The sequence below is a fragment of the Hemiscyllium ocellatum genome, chromosome 9 (assembly GCF_020745735.1).
Source record: "Hemiscyllium ocellatum isolate sHemOce1 chromosome 9, sHemOce1.pat.X.cur, whole genome shotgun sequence".
NCBI classification, from domain to species: domain Eukaryota; kingdom Metazoa; phylum Chordata; class Chondrichthyes; order Orectolobiformes; family Hemiscylliidae; genus Hemiscyllium; species Hemiscyllium ocellatum.
The window spans coordinates 109,751,659-109,768,124 of record NC_083409.1 but is presented as its reverse complement, the minus strand read 5'-3'; the positions used below and the strand labels follow the sequence as shown (position 1 = coordinate 109,768,124).

General features: G+C 44.5%; 1 protein-coding gene across 2 annotated transcripts in view; it reads left to right on the top strand.

Moving 5' to 3' along the window:
• Window positions 1-16,466, top strand: part of ttll7 (tubulin tyrosine ligase-like family, member 7) — a 192,638-nt gene that overhangs the window by 100,603 nt on the left and 75,569 nt on the right. Inside the window, exons 12-13 of one of the 2 annotated variants that reach the window (XM_060830002.1) lie at window positions 2,710-2,796; window positions 4,388-4,553. In XM_060830002.1, coding sequence (XP_060685985.1) covers window positions 2,710-2,796; window positions 4,388-4,553 — 253 coding nt within the window. Of the gene's footprint in view, window positions 1-2,709; window positions 2,797-4,384; window positions 4,554-16,466 lie in introns of both variants that reach the window. The other variant, XM_060830003.1, reaches the window with a different exon arrangement.

Below are 16,466 nucleotides of genomic sequence, written 5' to 3'. Positions count from 1 at the left end.
AGTATTCAGGCTCACTGTCTTTATTCCTGACGAAGGGCTTTTGCCCGAAACGTCGATTTTGCTGCTCCTTGTTTGCTGCCTGAACTGCTGTGCGCTTCCAGAACCACTGATCCAGAACCTGGTTTCCAGCATCTGCAATCATTGTTTTTACCTCTTTGGCCTATAACCATCTTGCTTTCAGACAGACACACACTAGGTCACTGAGTATGAGACACGCACTCATCTTGCAGAAAAGAACCTTTCACAGTAAAAACAAATACTGCATTCGAGTAGCTTTGTCACATTAATTTTTATTAGAGATGCAATCAAAAAATAAATGCAAAGAGGACCAATAGAGAGAAGAAACCGGACAGCCATTAGAGTTTGTTTTATAAATCTGCAAGGTCTGTAATGTGTGCAAACACAATGAGTGTGGAAGGCAATTTGAAGGCTGCTTTCGACAATGGTATTTTTTTCAGCCCCGTCGTAAGTTAATTGAAAAATGTGACAAGAAAGATCTTATCTCCTTGGTAAATGATGCATGTTATAGTCAAGGTTCAAAGGCCAACAACATATAATGGGAGTGAGCTATGAGGCAAGATGATGGGACATATTATGTACAGTTTGAATAGATGCTTAAGGAGCCAGTGATGAACACATTGGAATGAACGATTCAATTGCATGCAGAATGCTGCTTTGTGAATGGTTATGTTAGATCTGATTTAATTTAATGGTCAGACTCAGGTCAATGATGAGTATAGATAAAGTTGGAAGATCTTTCTAAAAGTGATATCCAGTGAGGACTAGCTACATAACAAAATTGATGTGGAGGTGCCGGTGTTGGGGTGGGCAAAGTCAGAAGTCACACAACACCAGGTTATAGTCCAACAGGGTTATTTTAAATTACAAGCTTCTAGAGCACTACTCCTTCTTCTGGTGAAGTTAGCTGACAAAAGAGCAGTGCTCTGAAAGCTTGTGATTTCAAATGAATCTGTTGGACTGTAACCTGATGTAGTGTGACTTCTGACTTTTACAAAAAAAACATACAGATATGAAGGTGTTTGCAGAAATTTCAGAGATGTTACTTTTTCCACAATAAGTGTAAAATCATGTTGCTTGGTAAGGGATGTAGTCAGTCAGAGAGAAACTTACAGCACAGAAAAAAGGCCCTTTGACCTATCTTGTTGTCACCAGTCAAAAATATCCACCTATCTATTCTAATCCCATTTTCTAGCACTTGGCTGTGATCAGGTTGCTGATGGAACACCAGTCCTTAGCCTCTGCTTGACTGGGCTCCTTATCTCTTGATTGTAGTTTGTCCTCCTGGTGATGATGTCAGTACCAGGAACTGGGTTCAATTCCAGCCTCGGGCGACTGTCTGGAGTTTGCACATTCTCCACAGGAAGTGTGAGTTTCCTCCTGGTGCTCCAATCAACTGACATTTGATCATCAGAAGAGTTATGGAGGGGGGTCATCAAAGCAGCACTTACAAGGAATGACCTGCCTACTGATGCTCTGTTTGATTCAATGAGGGTCACATGGCTCCTGATCTCCTGACAGCCTTGGGTCCAAACATAGACAGAAGTGCTGAACTGATGAGGTGATGTGAAAGTGACTACCCTCTAAATCAAGACCACATTTGACTAACTATGGCATCAAAGAGCCAGAGCAAAAATGAGTCAATAGGAATTGAGAAGAAATATCTCTACTGAATTCCCATCATCAAATTCCTGGGACTTACCATTGTCCAAAAACTGAATGGATTCACCACATAAACACAGTGTCTACAACAGCAGGTCAGAGGCTGGGAATCCTGCAGTAACTCACCTCCTGATTCCCCAAAGTCTGTCCACCATCTACAAGGCACAAGTCAGGAGTGTGATGGAATACTCCTCACTTGCCTGGATAGTATATCACATTCCTTCAGTGTCACTGGATCAGAATCCTGGAATTCCCTGCCTAAGAATATTGTGTGTCACTCTACAGAACGTAGACTGCAGCGGTTCAAGAAAGCAGCTCACTTCCACCCTCTCATGGGGCAACTGGGGACAGGCAATAAATGCTGGGCCAGCTGTTGACACCTGTATCATGTGAAATAAAAAAAACACTAAACGGGAGATTAATGTTTGACTAGACATGTAAATCATAACTGACTAAAACCTAAGGATCCCCCTGGGATTAACCATATTTTAACAGCTTTTAAGCAAACAATCTTTATGTAGCCTGAACTTAGTCTTTTTCATCAGTTTTTAACATGTCGTAACTCAGAGAGGATTGCATCCAGTTGAACCTAACCAGCAGGCTTTAATAGCTGCCTTGAATAAGGAGTACAGCTTTAAGGATATAAAAACTAAATTTTTACAGTAATTTAACTAAAATAAACTCAATCCTACAGTTTGGTCAGGAGGAGGAAAGAATATTTTTAAAATGCATCCATTAAATGTGCATTTTAAACAGATCACACTTTTCCAGTTGCAATCACTTTTCGAGTAGTCTGCAGAATGACGGGATGAAATGTGAGGGCTCTTACAATGTAGCAATGCTGAGTTGAAATGGTGAGGTGTGGGGATAGGGTTGGGCTAGCCAATTTTGTCTCCTGTTGATCTTCTGTGTTATCAGAGATGGGTGCGATGACCAGGGTGATTTGGAAATGTAAAGAGGCAGGTCTGAGCATAGTTCCTTAAGGGGACTGACTTGACTGACTCAATGCTTGTTTTGATCTTTTTAAAGGAGGAAGACATCCTGGATCTCCTGGAGCAGTGTGAAGTGGACGATGAGAAGCTCCTGGGGAAATCACCCCGTCAAAGGGGGCCAAAGGTATGGACTCAACTGAGGTGCAGCGACAGCAGGTGTTCATTCTAACAAGGCACCTTACAACATGCTCAGGACAGTACAGTGGCTCAGTGGTTAGCCTGCTGTCTCACAGCACTTGGGACCTGGGTTTGATTTCACCCTTGGGTGACTGTCCATGTCTGTATGGGTTTCCTCTGTGGCTCAGGTTTCCTTCCACACTCTAAAAATGTGCAGGTTAGGGTGAATTGGTCATGCTAAATTGCCCATTGTGTCCAGGGATGTGCAGGCTAGGTGGGTTAGCCATGGGAAAATGTGGGGTCATGGGGATAGGGTGGGAAGAGTTGACATTCAGAAGGTTGATACAGACTTGATGGGCCAAGTGGCCTCTTTCTGCACTGATTCTGTGATTCAAATTGGTGACCAATGGTTGGAGCACTAGAAGTAGAATTTTAATCTCACCTGAGGGGGATTTAGCAGCTGGACATGGGGCCATAAATACCATGAGTATCTTTTGGACTGCTGTTCCCAGCATAGGGGAGGCTAGGCCAAGCTACTGATGGATCATTGAAGCCCTTCATTGCTGAATTAGTGGGTGCCTAGGGCCCTCTTCCAACCACTCTCCCACCCCCATCCCCACCTCACAATTCTTCAGGTAGTGGGCAGTGCCTAGTTTGAAACCCATCAGGTCCCACCCTGGGACTACTGGCAGAAGACTCCTTCCTTCACAGGCTCTGTGAGTTCATGAAAAGCCCCCTTCCCAGTTTCTACTTTCCTCTCCTCCCCACTGCCTGAGTGGGATGAGGGTGTCACTGGCTAGGCCAGCATGAATTGCCCAGAGGGCAGTGAAGAGTCAACCACATTGCTGTGGGTCTGGAGTCACATGTAGACCAGACCAGATAAGGATGGCAGTCCTTCCCTAAAGGACATTAGTAAACCAGGTGGATTTTGCCAACAATCAACAATAGTCATCATTTGACTATTTTTTAAAAGAATTCAAATTCTACCACCTGCCTTGGTGGGATTTCAACCCAGGTCCCCAGACATTACTTAAGTCCCTGGATAAACAGTCAAGCCATTCCCTCTCCTGAACTTTCACCTCACCATTCAGTGTTGGCCATCTTTGTTGAGGACTGCCCAGAGGGAGAAAAAAGCAATAAAAGAAGTGCAAATGACGCATACTGGTCTGTTTGTTTCTCTTACACCTCAGAATAATGCTCCAGTATGACCAGTATTACAGTCTTCTTTTTCGACTGTGTCTTGTTTTCCGTCTGGGCAGGGACAATCCCAGCAGTAGCCAAAGCCCCCAATGGGCGCTGCTGGGACTAAAGACATAACTCATTGACCGGTGGCTCTGTCAACCATGGGAATTGGGTGATGGAGATGATGTTGGCCAGGCTGGTCTCCTCGCCCTGCTGGGGAAGTGTCTAATTGAAGTGACTGATTTGAACCCAGAAACCCAGGGAGCATGGAGGGTGAGCCGTATATCCAGTGACTCTCCCTGCTTGGTGTGCAAGTGTGAGCCATGGCAATGAAGAGAAAAGTGGGTGTTTGACTATGTATGCATCAAGGAGCCTCTGTGATTAAAAGGGGCAATTCCTTTTGTGTCCTGCAGCAGTTATTCTCAATGCCCGAGACCACGGAACCGAACTCACGAAAATATGACGAGAGCAGCAGTAGCGGTAACAGCAGCTGCAGCTCAGACACCGATGAAGAGGAACTAAGAGATAAAAAATTTATGTTTGTTCGAAAAGAAAGGAAGTATGAATCTCCAGAACGATCCAGTAAGTTTCCCAATTTGCCCGTATTTACTGAGATCTTCCTTAAATAAACACTAGCTATGATATAAGTTATAGAAAGTTCCTGTTGATGAAAGGAGAGGCACTTTGCCTATGTTTTTTCTCATCTTGCACTCATCAGGACAAATGCAAGAATGCCAAATTGCAAATGTTCGCAATAACCAATATGGGAGGATCAGGTGCTGATTTAGAAAGCCCACTCTGATTATTTTGGGCATTGATTTGAAGAAAGCAATGAAGAAATATAGCCTGCCCCACCTCCCCCCTCCCCCCAACAAAATTATGGGTAATTCAAAAACAGGCGCAAGACTTGAACATATGCTTTTCATTTGCAGCTAACAGATGCCTATGTGTGAATATGTGGCGTGTACCAAGTGGAAGTGAGCCATGTTGCAAGTTCCACTGGTTATCTTAAATTGTTAGTGTGGTTATTAGCACTGATCAATCACGGAATAACATCTACCAGTAGGCATTTTGTTTGGGTTTCTCAACTGACTTGGATGCTAACACATGTTCCAATGCCTGCAATGGGCAGGGTCATTGACCATAGCACTGCTGCCTCATAGCGCCAGGGACCTGGATTTGATTTCACCCTCGGGTAACTGTCTGTGTGGAGTTTACACATTCTCCCCATATCTGCATAGGTTACCTCTGGGTGTTCTGGTTTCTTTTTAGATTACTTACAGTGTGGAAACAGGCCCTTCAGCCCAACAAGTCCACACCGACCCATACCCCTACATTTACCCCCTACCTAACACTACAGGCAATTTAGCATGGCCAATTCACCTGACCCGCACATCTTTGGACTGTGGGAGGAAACCGGAGCACCCGGAGGAAACCCACGCAGACACAGGGAGAACGTGCAAACTCCACACAGTCAGTCGCCTGAGGCGGGAATTGAACCCGGGTCTCTGGCGCTGTGAGGCAGCAGTGCTAACCACTGTGCCACCGTGCCGCCCACAAATCAAAACACCATTTCCTCCCACAATCCAAAGATATGCAGGTTAGGTGAATTGTTGATAGTGTTCAGGGCTGTGTAGGTTGGGTGCTTTAGTAAATGTAGGAGAACAGGACTGGGTAGGTTACCGTTTGGAGGGTTGGTGGGGACTTGTTAGACCAAATGGCTTGTTTCCACCCTGCAGGGATTCTATAAGTTGTAACACAAATGAAGCCCCTTTGCAGTGACATTGCTGTTTTAATATAGGAATCCTTGGAGCCAATCAGCACACAGCTAGCTCCTACAAACAGCAATGTTGTCATGATCAGTAAAACTGTTTGTTTACGGCAAACAAAAGTAGAAATTGCTGGAGAACTGGAAAAGTCACTGGATTGGAAATGTTAACTCTGTTTTCTCTTCACAGATGCCAAATTTCTCCAACAATTTCTGCTGATGTTTGTTTCAGATCTCCACAGTTCTTTGTGTGTGTGTTTTTTTGTTATTGTTTCCTTTGTAATGTTGCTTGTGGGATTAGTATTGGCCTGGAAACCAAGGAGAGCTGCCCTACCCTTCTTTCGGATAACAGAATGACCAGAGATGACAGGACAGCCCTCATTTTAATGTTTCACTCATTCAAAGTCAGCACTGCCCCACAACTCCCAGTACCAACAGTGCAGCACTCCCTTAGTACAGCAAACTGTCAGCCTGCACTCGAATTCACAAACAATGTTTTGATCACATACTAATATGTTAGATATTTGGAACACAAAGTCAAATTTTGAAACTTGGCATCACAATAAAGTTGATGGAGTGATAAAATCGTGAGAATGATACCAATCATTTGCAAGTTAATAGATTAATAGAATGGGCAGGCATGTCAGATAGAATTTAACATAGATAACTGTGAGTTGAAACAAAAACAGAGGTTGCTGGAAAAGCTTAGCAGGTCTGGCAGCATCTGTGGAGAGAAATCAGAGTTAATGTTTTGGGTCCAGTGACGACTCCTCAGTGTGAGTTGGTACATTTTCATAAGAAAGGCAACACAGGCAGGAGCAGGTGTGAGGGGCTGAATGGCCTAGTCCTGTTCCTGTGTTCCTAATGGTACATTTTTAAGAGTGTGCAGGGACACAGGTGGCTCATGGATTCCAAGGTGACAAGATTTGTGGATGGTGTAAATCAGAAATAAAAACAGAAATCGCTGGCAAAGCTCATCAGACCCTGTTCTGGACCAGAAATGTTAACTCTGATTTCTGTCCACAGATGCTACCAGACCTGCTGAGCTTTTCCAGCAATTTCTGTTTTGTTACATATTGAGAGAGTCGTCTGCGGAACCATATGGGATCTTGGATTTCATAAATAGAGCAACTTGGGTCCAAAAGCAGGAAAGTTATGCCACACCTATACAAAGCTCTGATTCCTATGGGAATACAACTGAAGAATGTGTCCAGTTTGGGTCACCATTCTTTCGTGAGAATGTGAGTATTCTTGAAAATGTGCAGAGGAGATTTACAGGAAGGGTCCAGGCCTGAGAATTTAGATTAGTTGGACAAATCTAGCTGTTCTGCTTGAAGCAAATGAAATCAAGAAAAGATTTGTCAGAGATGTAAGGATTAGGACAGGAAGAAACATTTCCTTGTAATTTCATACATTTCAATCATATCCCCTCACAATCGCCCATGCTCTAAGGAAAACAACCCCAGAGTGTCCAGTTAGGCAACATCCTGGTCAATCTCATCTGCATCCTCTCCAGTGAAATCACATCCCTCCTATAATATGGATTTCAGAACTGCATACTGTACTCTAGCTGTGGTCTAACCAGTGTTTTACACAGTTTCAACATCACCTCCCTGCTCTTAAACTCTACCACCCTGCTGTTTAATTCAAGTGAGAATCTGCAGCTCAATATCTACAAAAGGGTAGAGGCAGAACCCGTCATGATATTGAAGAAGTATTTAAATATGGACTTGTGTTGCCAAGGCATACACTCCACTGTGGGATGTCACCTTGTTGCCGTGGAGAGGTTTGTGCTCTTCAATGAGGCTTTAAGCAATGGTGTCTGGGTGTTCCTCCATTCTGATTGGGTGATCCATGACAATCGTGCCAGGGGATAGTACCAGATAAAGGTGCAGTCCAAAACATCTGCAAGAGGCAGAACAGGTGAAGGATGACTGTATACTTCAGCAACTGCAATGGTGGGAGAAGGGTGCAATGGCCAAGGTAATCTTGACCATCCTGGTCCGTGACCACCAACCCACCATGTGTGGGCAATGTCGGCACCTCAAGGTGCTCATGTCAGGGTTTCTCCCAAGGTCCTTTCTCCAGCTTGTGTGAGAATGAAGGATTAGTGATGGGGACATTGCTGTGGACGTGGGCATCCCCCAGTCAAGATTCTGGATACAGGCAGCAGATATGTGAGGCTTGTTGGGTGATGTACAGGACAGAGTAATCTTTGGGCAGCAACATCTGTGACTGAAAAGCTGTCTTCAGGATTACCTGCACTCTCCTGAACTGCGCTAAATATCAGCCATCCCACTTATTCTTGGCTGTGGAGACCCACCTGCAGGATCTCCACCGTCATGATCAGACTCTGCAGTTTGCAACTTGCAATGTTAGAGCACTCATGGATCATCTTCACAGCCACTTCTGGAAAGGAGAATTGGGGAGAGTGAGATAAAGGAAACAACTGAGTGTTTATGCTTCCTGCTGGAAAGACAAGAGCTACAGTCACTCTCATATCCGCAATGTTGGTTTTGTCGTCTGATACAGGACCTACGATGTGCAGCATCAGACGACACCACCAACAACCTCCACATCATGTTAGAATCAAGGAATCCTAAAGTTATCTCGTGAGAAATTTGGAAAATCTTCACATGCCCAACTCAATCTCAGAATGGTGGAATCAAATGAAGATGGCTGTACTAGACCATTGACTCTGAGCATTATTGCCACCAGGTTCGGGGTTACCAAAGTGATGCCACCAGTGCCTCATTAGACCAAGGTCAAATGGACAAAGTACCTTTTGTTCCCAGGACAGCATTTTTCTTCCATCCATCCAATCCAGAAAGAACATTTCCAGCAACTAGGTACGGATAATAAATGCTGGTGATGCCACAAATCAATCAAAACAAACTCCTCAACTATGAATCCACATTGGAAGCTGTTCCACCCGAAGTCCCTGTAGTGGGCCATCATGGCTGGGAGATTAAATGGATGAAAAACAACAAAACAGACCAGTCCTGATTCGATTCCAGTTAAGGTGCTCAGACCTGATGGGTTATTGTTCACATCGTGACCCTACAGATGCATGGCCTCCTTCTGTGCATTAATGTCACTCCATGACTCAACAGTGAAGATGGTTGAGCCAAGGATACCACCTTGAAGAACCCTTCACCTTCACTCCATTACTCCTCGACACACTGCGTCCACACAGGCCGTCAAGTGCATAGCTTTGATTAAAAAACAAAATCCGAACTGAAATAACTGCACAGAGGCTGGTGTCCCTTGATGAATTGTCACGATACACTGGCTGCAGCCAGCCAGCTCAGAGTCAGTCCCCTGAACTCAAATTGTCTCTCTCACTTAGAGGAGGCATATGGCCAGCGTTGGTGTTCCTGTGGCCGTTTCACCCTTTGGCGCAGATCCAGGAAGGTCAGGCTTAACCTGGTGCAGAGCCTTCTTTCCAACAGGAACTCTGCTGGAGCTATCCTTGTTGTTGTGTGAGGAGTGGTCCTACAATCCAACAGGAACCGGGACGGTTTGGTATCAATTGACGCTGTAACGCTGCTTCTTTAAGCTTGCCTTCCAAATTTGGACTGCTCTTTCCATGATGGATGGTATGGAGCTGTTCTTAGCTGCAGAATCCCATTTGACTTCAGGAAATATTCAAACTCCATGCCAGTAAATGACATCCCATTGTCCACGATCAATACTTGCAGGAGTCTGCGTATTGCCAATGATGCTTACAGCTTCTCAATCATCATCCCTGAGTTTTCCAAATGAACTTGATGCACACCTGACCACTTTGAGTGGGTGTCCATAACGACTAAGAACATTGCACCCTTGAAAGGACCTGCAGAGTTGACATTTAACCGAGTCCAGGGCTTACCCAGCCAATCCCATGAATGTGGGGGAGCCGCTGGTGACAATTACTACAAAAACTAATGAGCATTTCATTATATCTGTCTTCCCTCACACCAAACCTCAAAACCTGAGGTAGCCTAAAGCCTCAGTAATACCTTTATGCTGCACTAGAGACAAATACTGAGCACGAAACTAGATCTTAAGGTTTTATTGGGACCTTTGACCAATATGATTATGTTCATCTTGTGTTGAAACCTGAAAATGTCATAGTTTCATTTTACAAACTATGTCTTGTCAACCTGTACTTTCAAATCTGCCTGCACTTATAAGTACCAAGGCTATTTCCATTTGAGTTGATTTACTGCTGATGTCTGTTTTCTCATCCAACCTTTAGGGTCTTTTCCACGAGTGATTGATTGGCCAACAATTATGCAATTACAGCAAATCTACTAGGATAGAGGTACCCAAACTTTTGTCTTTGGGGTCACACAAATGCATAGATGGAGCCCCTGAGGATAGAATAAGAGGACTCAATCCTTCTCATTGATCCATGATCTCAGTGGCTCAGTCAATGAAGCAACATGCCTAACTAAAGGCGCTATTCAAATCTCGAGGGTGACAAATTTCAAATAGCCCAGACTGTAATCATCAAGTACTTTCTCTGAGTTTGTCTAGACATGGAAGACCTGACTACCAGAGTCTTGGGGGTTGGGTGTGGTCAAGGACTGGACGTGCCAATGTGGGACTAGGGTGGACAAAGTCAGAAGTCACACGATACCACGTTATAATCCAACAGGTTAATTTGAAATCACAAACCTTCGGAGTGATGCTCCTTTATCACTCCACCAGATGAATGAGCAGTGCTCTGAAAGCTTGTGGCTTCAACTAAACCTTTTGGACTATAACCTGGCATTGTGTGACTTCTGATACTGGTCTAGGAATTCAGAGGCTCCAGCCTGTGGGCGTTTGGGTTCCAATTCCACCTTGGCAATTAGTGGAATTTAAATTCAATTGATAAATCCAGAATATAAAGCTAGTCTCCATGCTGTGACTATCATGGATTGTTGTAAAACACCATCTGGTTCACGTTAGGGAAGGAAATCTACTGCCCTTACTTGCACGGGCCAACCGGACCTCCCAGTCACTTCAACCCACCCCCCACTTCCTTTTTGACATGACCATCCTTGGCCTCCTCCGTTGCCACAATGAACCACATCGCAAATTGAAGGAAAGGAACCTCATCTTCCGCCTGGGCAGCCTACAGCCCGGAGGATTCAACATTGAATTCCCCAGTTTCAAATAACCTTCCTCCCCAGTCCCTCTCCCTCCCAGTCCCTCTCCCTCCCTTTCACTCCTCCCTGCCACCTCCCAGATTCATTCCTCCCATTGACCAACAGGGTCGTACCCTCTACCTGTCTTCACCTATCACCACCTCACAACCCTGCCCCTGCCACTCCCTTTACCTACAGCTTCCCTACGCCCACCCCCAGCCCTGAGGAAGGGTTACACCCAAAAGGTCAACTTCTTCACCTCTTGATGCTGCCTGGCCTGCTGTGTTACTCCAGCCTTCTGTTGGTTACCCTTACCTGACATGTGACTCCAAACCCACAGCAATATGGGTGTCTCTTAACTGCTCTCAAGGACAATTAGGGATGTCATCCCATGAAAAAATTAATAAAAACTGGTTGTAAGGCCACAGGCCCTCTGACCCCTACTCCTTCCATTCTAGTCACCATGGGGCTTGGGATGTGCTTAAATTTACAACACACCCTGCACCTCTGATGTGCTGCATTGGAGAGAGACAGTGCAGCACCTGGGCTTCACGGTGGCACAGTGGTTAGTACTGCTGCCTCACAGGGCCAGGTTCCTGCGTTCGATTCCAGCCTCGGGTGGAGTGTGCACATTCTCCCTGTGTCTGTGTGGGTTTTCCCTGGATACCCACAATCCAAAAACATGCAGCTTAGGTGAATTGGCCATGCTAAATTGCCCATAGCATTAGTCAGGGGTAAATAAAGGGGAGGGGAATGGGTCTTTGGAGGTTGGTATGGATTTGTTGGGCCAATGGGCCTGTTTCCATACTTTAGCAGTGTAATCTAAAGGCACTGCTGAACTGTCTATTCTGATGGGGCTCTCTCATGGCACTGTGGTAGCGTCCCTACCCCTGGTGTGGGAGGCCCATGTTCTGGTCTCCCCTGCTCCCAAGGTGCGTAATAACATCGCTGAACAGGTTCATTAGGAATAACAGGTTAAATTAACTAGAAAACTGCTCTGACTCTCATGTCGACGAAGGCCGATTTGTGGATCCATCTGAAAGAAAGGCCACTGTTTAAGCAACACCACAGAAACCAATCATTTAGCCCTGGGTTTTAATACCATGATGAGGAGTGATTAAGGGACTATTTGACTCACTTCCCCATGTTAGACCAAAGGTGAGGCAATAATGGAAAGAGAACTCTATTGTTTCATCCTTTAACTGAGTTCACAGGAAATCCTCAAACTCAATAAAAATACCCAACAATTTAAAGAGGAGTCCACAGGTTTACTTCAAACTGACAAAGCTACTGAACCAGTTAAGTGTTGAATTATTGACAATTTAGCATTGTAAATACGTTAGAGAAAGAAACAGAACGTTGCGTGCTTATAGACTCAAATTGTGCTCTCTTTTTGTCCTTCTACAGGCAGGCTCTTCATGTCTGGGCCCATCAAAAGAGATAGTGAAAGGTTTGAAGGCTAATAACAATAGTAGTAAGGAGGGAAAACAGTATCCCACTTTTAAAGTGGGAAACGAGAAGGCTGAGTGAAGCAACTGAACCAATAGCAATGGAATTTAGAGACAGAATCGCAAGATATTCCCAGGCATAGAGAACAAGCTTGCACCCAAACCTGTCAACAAACAGATGTCTGATTTCAGGACTCTATATTTTATGCCAGAGATATTATTTTATATAATATATATAGATAGAAAATAAATATAAAATAAACTATGCATGTTTTCTGAAGCCTTTAATAATACTTGGATTATTACGCAGAACTGTCTTTACCAGTGTATCTCAATGCTCTGCACACTGAGTTGCAGTTGAGTTCCTGTGTTTTGGGTTCTTTTCAGGTGATGATTGTCACTGTTGGGGAGGGGGGGCTTTCTACTTCAGGTAGCCTTGCAGTGTCATTGTTTGATGGTCCCACACTGGGATGCACAAGGATGAGTCCTCTGTGTAGTTCTAAAGTTTGTTCATCAGTGAACAGTGTATCCCCACACTCTGCACCAAACAGTTCGGGTTCCAATGCCAGGTCGTGACGTGTGAAGGAGTGATCTGGGTGAGCGGCAAGATTAAGAGCTGTCTATTCTTCCAACTGGCCTGCATGGGTCAGAGAGAGCTGAAAGAGCCCATTACTGAGCTAATATGCCAACGATTCCACTCCACTAGTAGCATGGTGATTGGAGGATGACTGAGATGGAGACATTAACTATTCCCCACTGAGGGGACCTTCAGCTGTGGGTGGTGCATCAGTTTTGACCAATCTAGCTGAGGGACACCTTGTTGGGAGGAATGAGGAAAGCTCTCTGCTAGTTATGAAACCATAGAATGCAGCATCAGAGAGCAGAAAGAGCCTTTTTGGGTCCATTGTACCAGCACTGACTCCTTTAACGGGCAAACCATTTAGGAACATAGAAACAGGAGTAGGCCTTTCAGCCCCTTGAGCCTGTTCCACCATTCAGTGAGATCATCACTACCTCTAACTACCTGCCTTTAGCTCATATTTCTTATTACTTTTGCAAAACAATAAATTATCTATCTCAGATTTAACAACTCATCCAGCATCCAACACCATTTGTGGAATAGAGCTCCAAATATCTATCCCACTTTGTGTATGGAAGTGCTTCCTAACATCTCTCCTGAACATTCTGACCCTCATTCTCACACCATGCCTCACTCCCTGACTTGTCCCCACAGCTCTGCAAATGTTTCCATTTTTTAAACTTTTTTTTTAATAGGTTGCCTAATGAATCCATTTTTAATGAGTGCGTGTGTACATGTTTGAGGGAACACCAAAACAGAAATAGTTCACATCATTCAAGTGGAGAAGTTGCTAAGGAATTGAATTGAATTTACTGCCCCATGTACTGAGGCACAGTATAAAATTTTGTCCTGCGAGCAACACAGGCAGATCACAGAGTTAAGTAACATAGATAAGTAAATAATAGGTAAACAGAGGCAAAAACAAAAACACAGGTACAGGCAAATGTTAAGAGTTTGTGAGTCCATTCAGTATTCTAACAACAGTAGGGTAAAAACTGTTTTGAAACCGGCTCGTGTGCGTGTTCAGACTTCTTAACCTTCTCCCTCATGATAGAGGTTGTAGAAAAACATTGCCAGGGTGAGATGGATCTTTGAGAATGCTGGCGGCCTTTCCTTGACAGCGGGCCTGGTAAATGGACTCTATAGATGGGAGGTTGGCCTTTGTGATTGTCCGGGCCGAGTTCACCACTCTCTGTAACCGTTGGTGATCTTGAATTGTACAGTTGCCATACCCGGTAGTGATACATCCAGACGGAATGCTCTCGATGGTGCACCTATAAAAGTTGGCAAGAGTATTCGCCATCATGCCAAATTTCCTCAGTTGCCTGAGGAAGAAGAAATGTTGTTGGGCCTTTGTAACCAGGCAATAAAGCAAAAACTACACAATGCCAAAGAAAAGCTAATTCAGCGACAACCTCCTTACCTAAAGAGAGATAAGAATAATTGCAATAGTCTCCACTTGGCCTTGGATATATATTGGACCAGTCTGTGCAGATAGAGGCCTTCAGTACTGATTTTGCCACAATCCCATCAGTAGAATATGACCTCTGGTTCCTGCTGGTGCACTCAACTCCTGCCCATCGCTGCCGGTCTTTCTGCGATGGGGTGGCACCTGTTTCTCCTTTCACTTTGGCAAGTCGATGTCTGTGGCCCACAGAAACGTGATGGTGATGGGTCAGGGTGGGGAGGAACTGTCGAGCTCCCTGCAGCTGTAATGACATTACCCAGTGGTGGTGGTGATTGTCGGGTTGGTGGGTGTAATGGCAGAGCAGGTTGGTGGAGGGAGAATGTCGAGTTGAAGTTCAGATCAGATTGGCCATGACTTTATTGAATGGTGGGGCAGGCTGGAAGGGCTGAGTGGCCTCCTCTTGCACCTCGTCTGTTTGTGGCGCAGCTTGGAGAGCCTGCAATAAAAACGAGACCTTAAATGGTGGTCGCCCTTTAGAGGGGGTGATCCCTGATTATGAAATAAAAGCATGAAAGGATATGGAGGAAATGCAGAGAATTGGTGCTGACAAGGGAAATAGGTCTCAGGGCTCTGTGTGATAAAATTCTCACACAATTTCAGCTGGCTTCACCTCTTCTCATCCCTGTGATATCCTCCAGCTTTACAAACTCCCTGAGATCCCTGAATTCTTCTGATGCCGGACACTTATGCATCCAACCTTTCCATCACCTGCAACATCTGCCCCAAACTCTCTCCATTGGTGGCTGTGCTGATGTTTGCCTGGGACCCAAAGCTTTTCCCAAATCTCTCTGCTTCTCTCTCCCATCATGTGATGCCTCGCATCATCAATTGCAACTTGCATTTGTATAGCACCTTCAATGAAGTAAAAGAAACCCCAAGGTGCTTCATGGAGGCACTATCAGACAAGAATTTGCTATTGAAGCACATGAGAGAATATGGGGAGAGAGAGTGATGTAGAAGTCCTAAAGTCTTGGCCAGTGTCCTGGGGCCATGGGTGTGAATTCCCCTGAGGGTAACTGGTGATGAATAATTTTGGACTCAACAATGTTAACTATCATCAATCATCATTAAAAACCTATCTGGTTCAGGAATGCTCTTCAGAGAAGGAAATATGTCATCCCTATCTCGTCTGGCCTACATGTGACTCCAGACCCACTACAATGTGGTTAACTTCCTTCTTAAGTCAGCCTGTTCAGAGAAGTTATTGCACAACTCTGGAGCTAGTGAGACTTGAATCCATGTCTCCTGGGGCAGAGGTAGGGACACTGCCACTGAAGTGGTCTCAGTTCAAGAGCAATTAGAGAGGGGCTATAAATGTCAGAACTGTCTACATTCCATGGAGAGGTTAGCTAATAAGCAGCAGAGTGTTATGATGTTGCAGGCATGTACTGTGCCTTTAAGAGGGAGTGAAAGATGTTTTGTACTGAGGTTGTAGGCACTTGTCTTGTGACTGACTAGCAGTCTCAGAGTGTACTGGAAACTTGAAAATATGTAACAAGTGGCTGTTTTCACAACCGTTTGTATTTAACCAATCAGTATAAATTATGGGATACTAAAACCCAATCAAATTTGAATTTTGCTATTTTGACAACATCAAACCAATGAGACGATTCGATGTTTGGGGTATAAATAAACCGGACTTTGAGAGTTAGCGAGAGACAGAGCAACCTGCCATCTGGAAAGATACTGCCATTCGAAACCCTCTTCATCAAAGGTACCTTTTTCATATGAAACATCTTTGCGACAAAAGACTAAAGATGACCCAGGGAGATCTGCAGCTGAAAGAAGACAGACGCCAATGATGACAGCCATTGTCTAGTTTTTGAAAGTCCAGTGGATGTAATTTTAATAGGGGCTTTCATTGGAACATATTGTTATAGAGTTGGAGGTAGATAACAGATCTTTAAGAGAAAGGAGGCTTAGAGTTATAAATAGTTGTTTCATGTTCACTTTTAGAGTTAAAGAATAAAATTGATATTTTTCTTTAAATATTGGAATTTGGGGAGTTCTCTGTCATTCATACATGAACAGATTACGAGGCGAGGTGAGCTTTTCCAGTGTGTTTGGTTTAATTAAAGAAAGGTTTACCGCCATGTCGTAACACAGAGCAATAG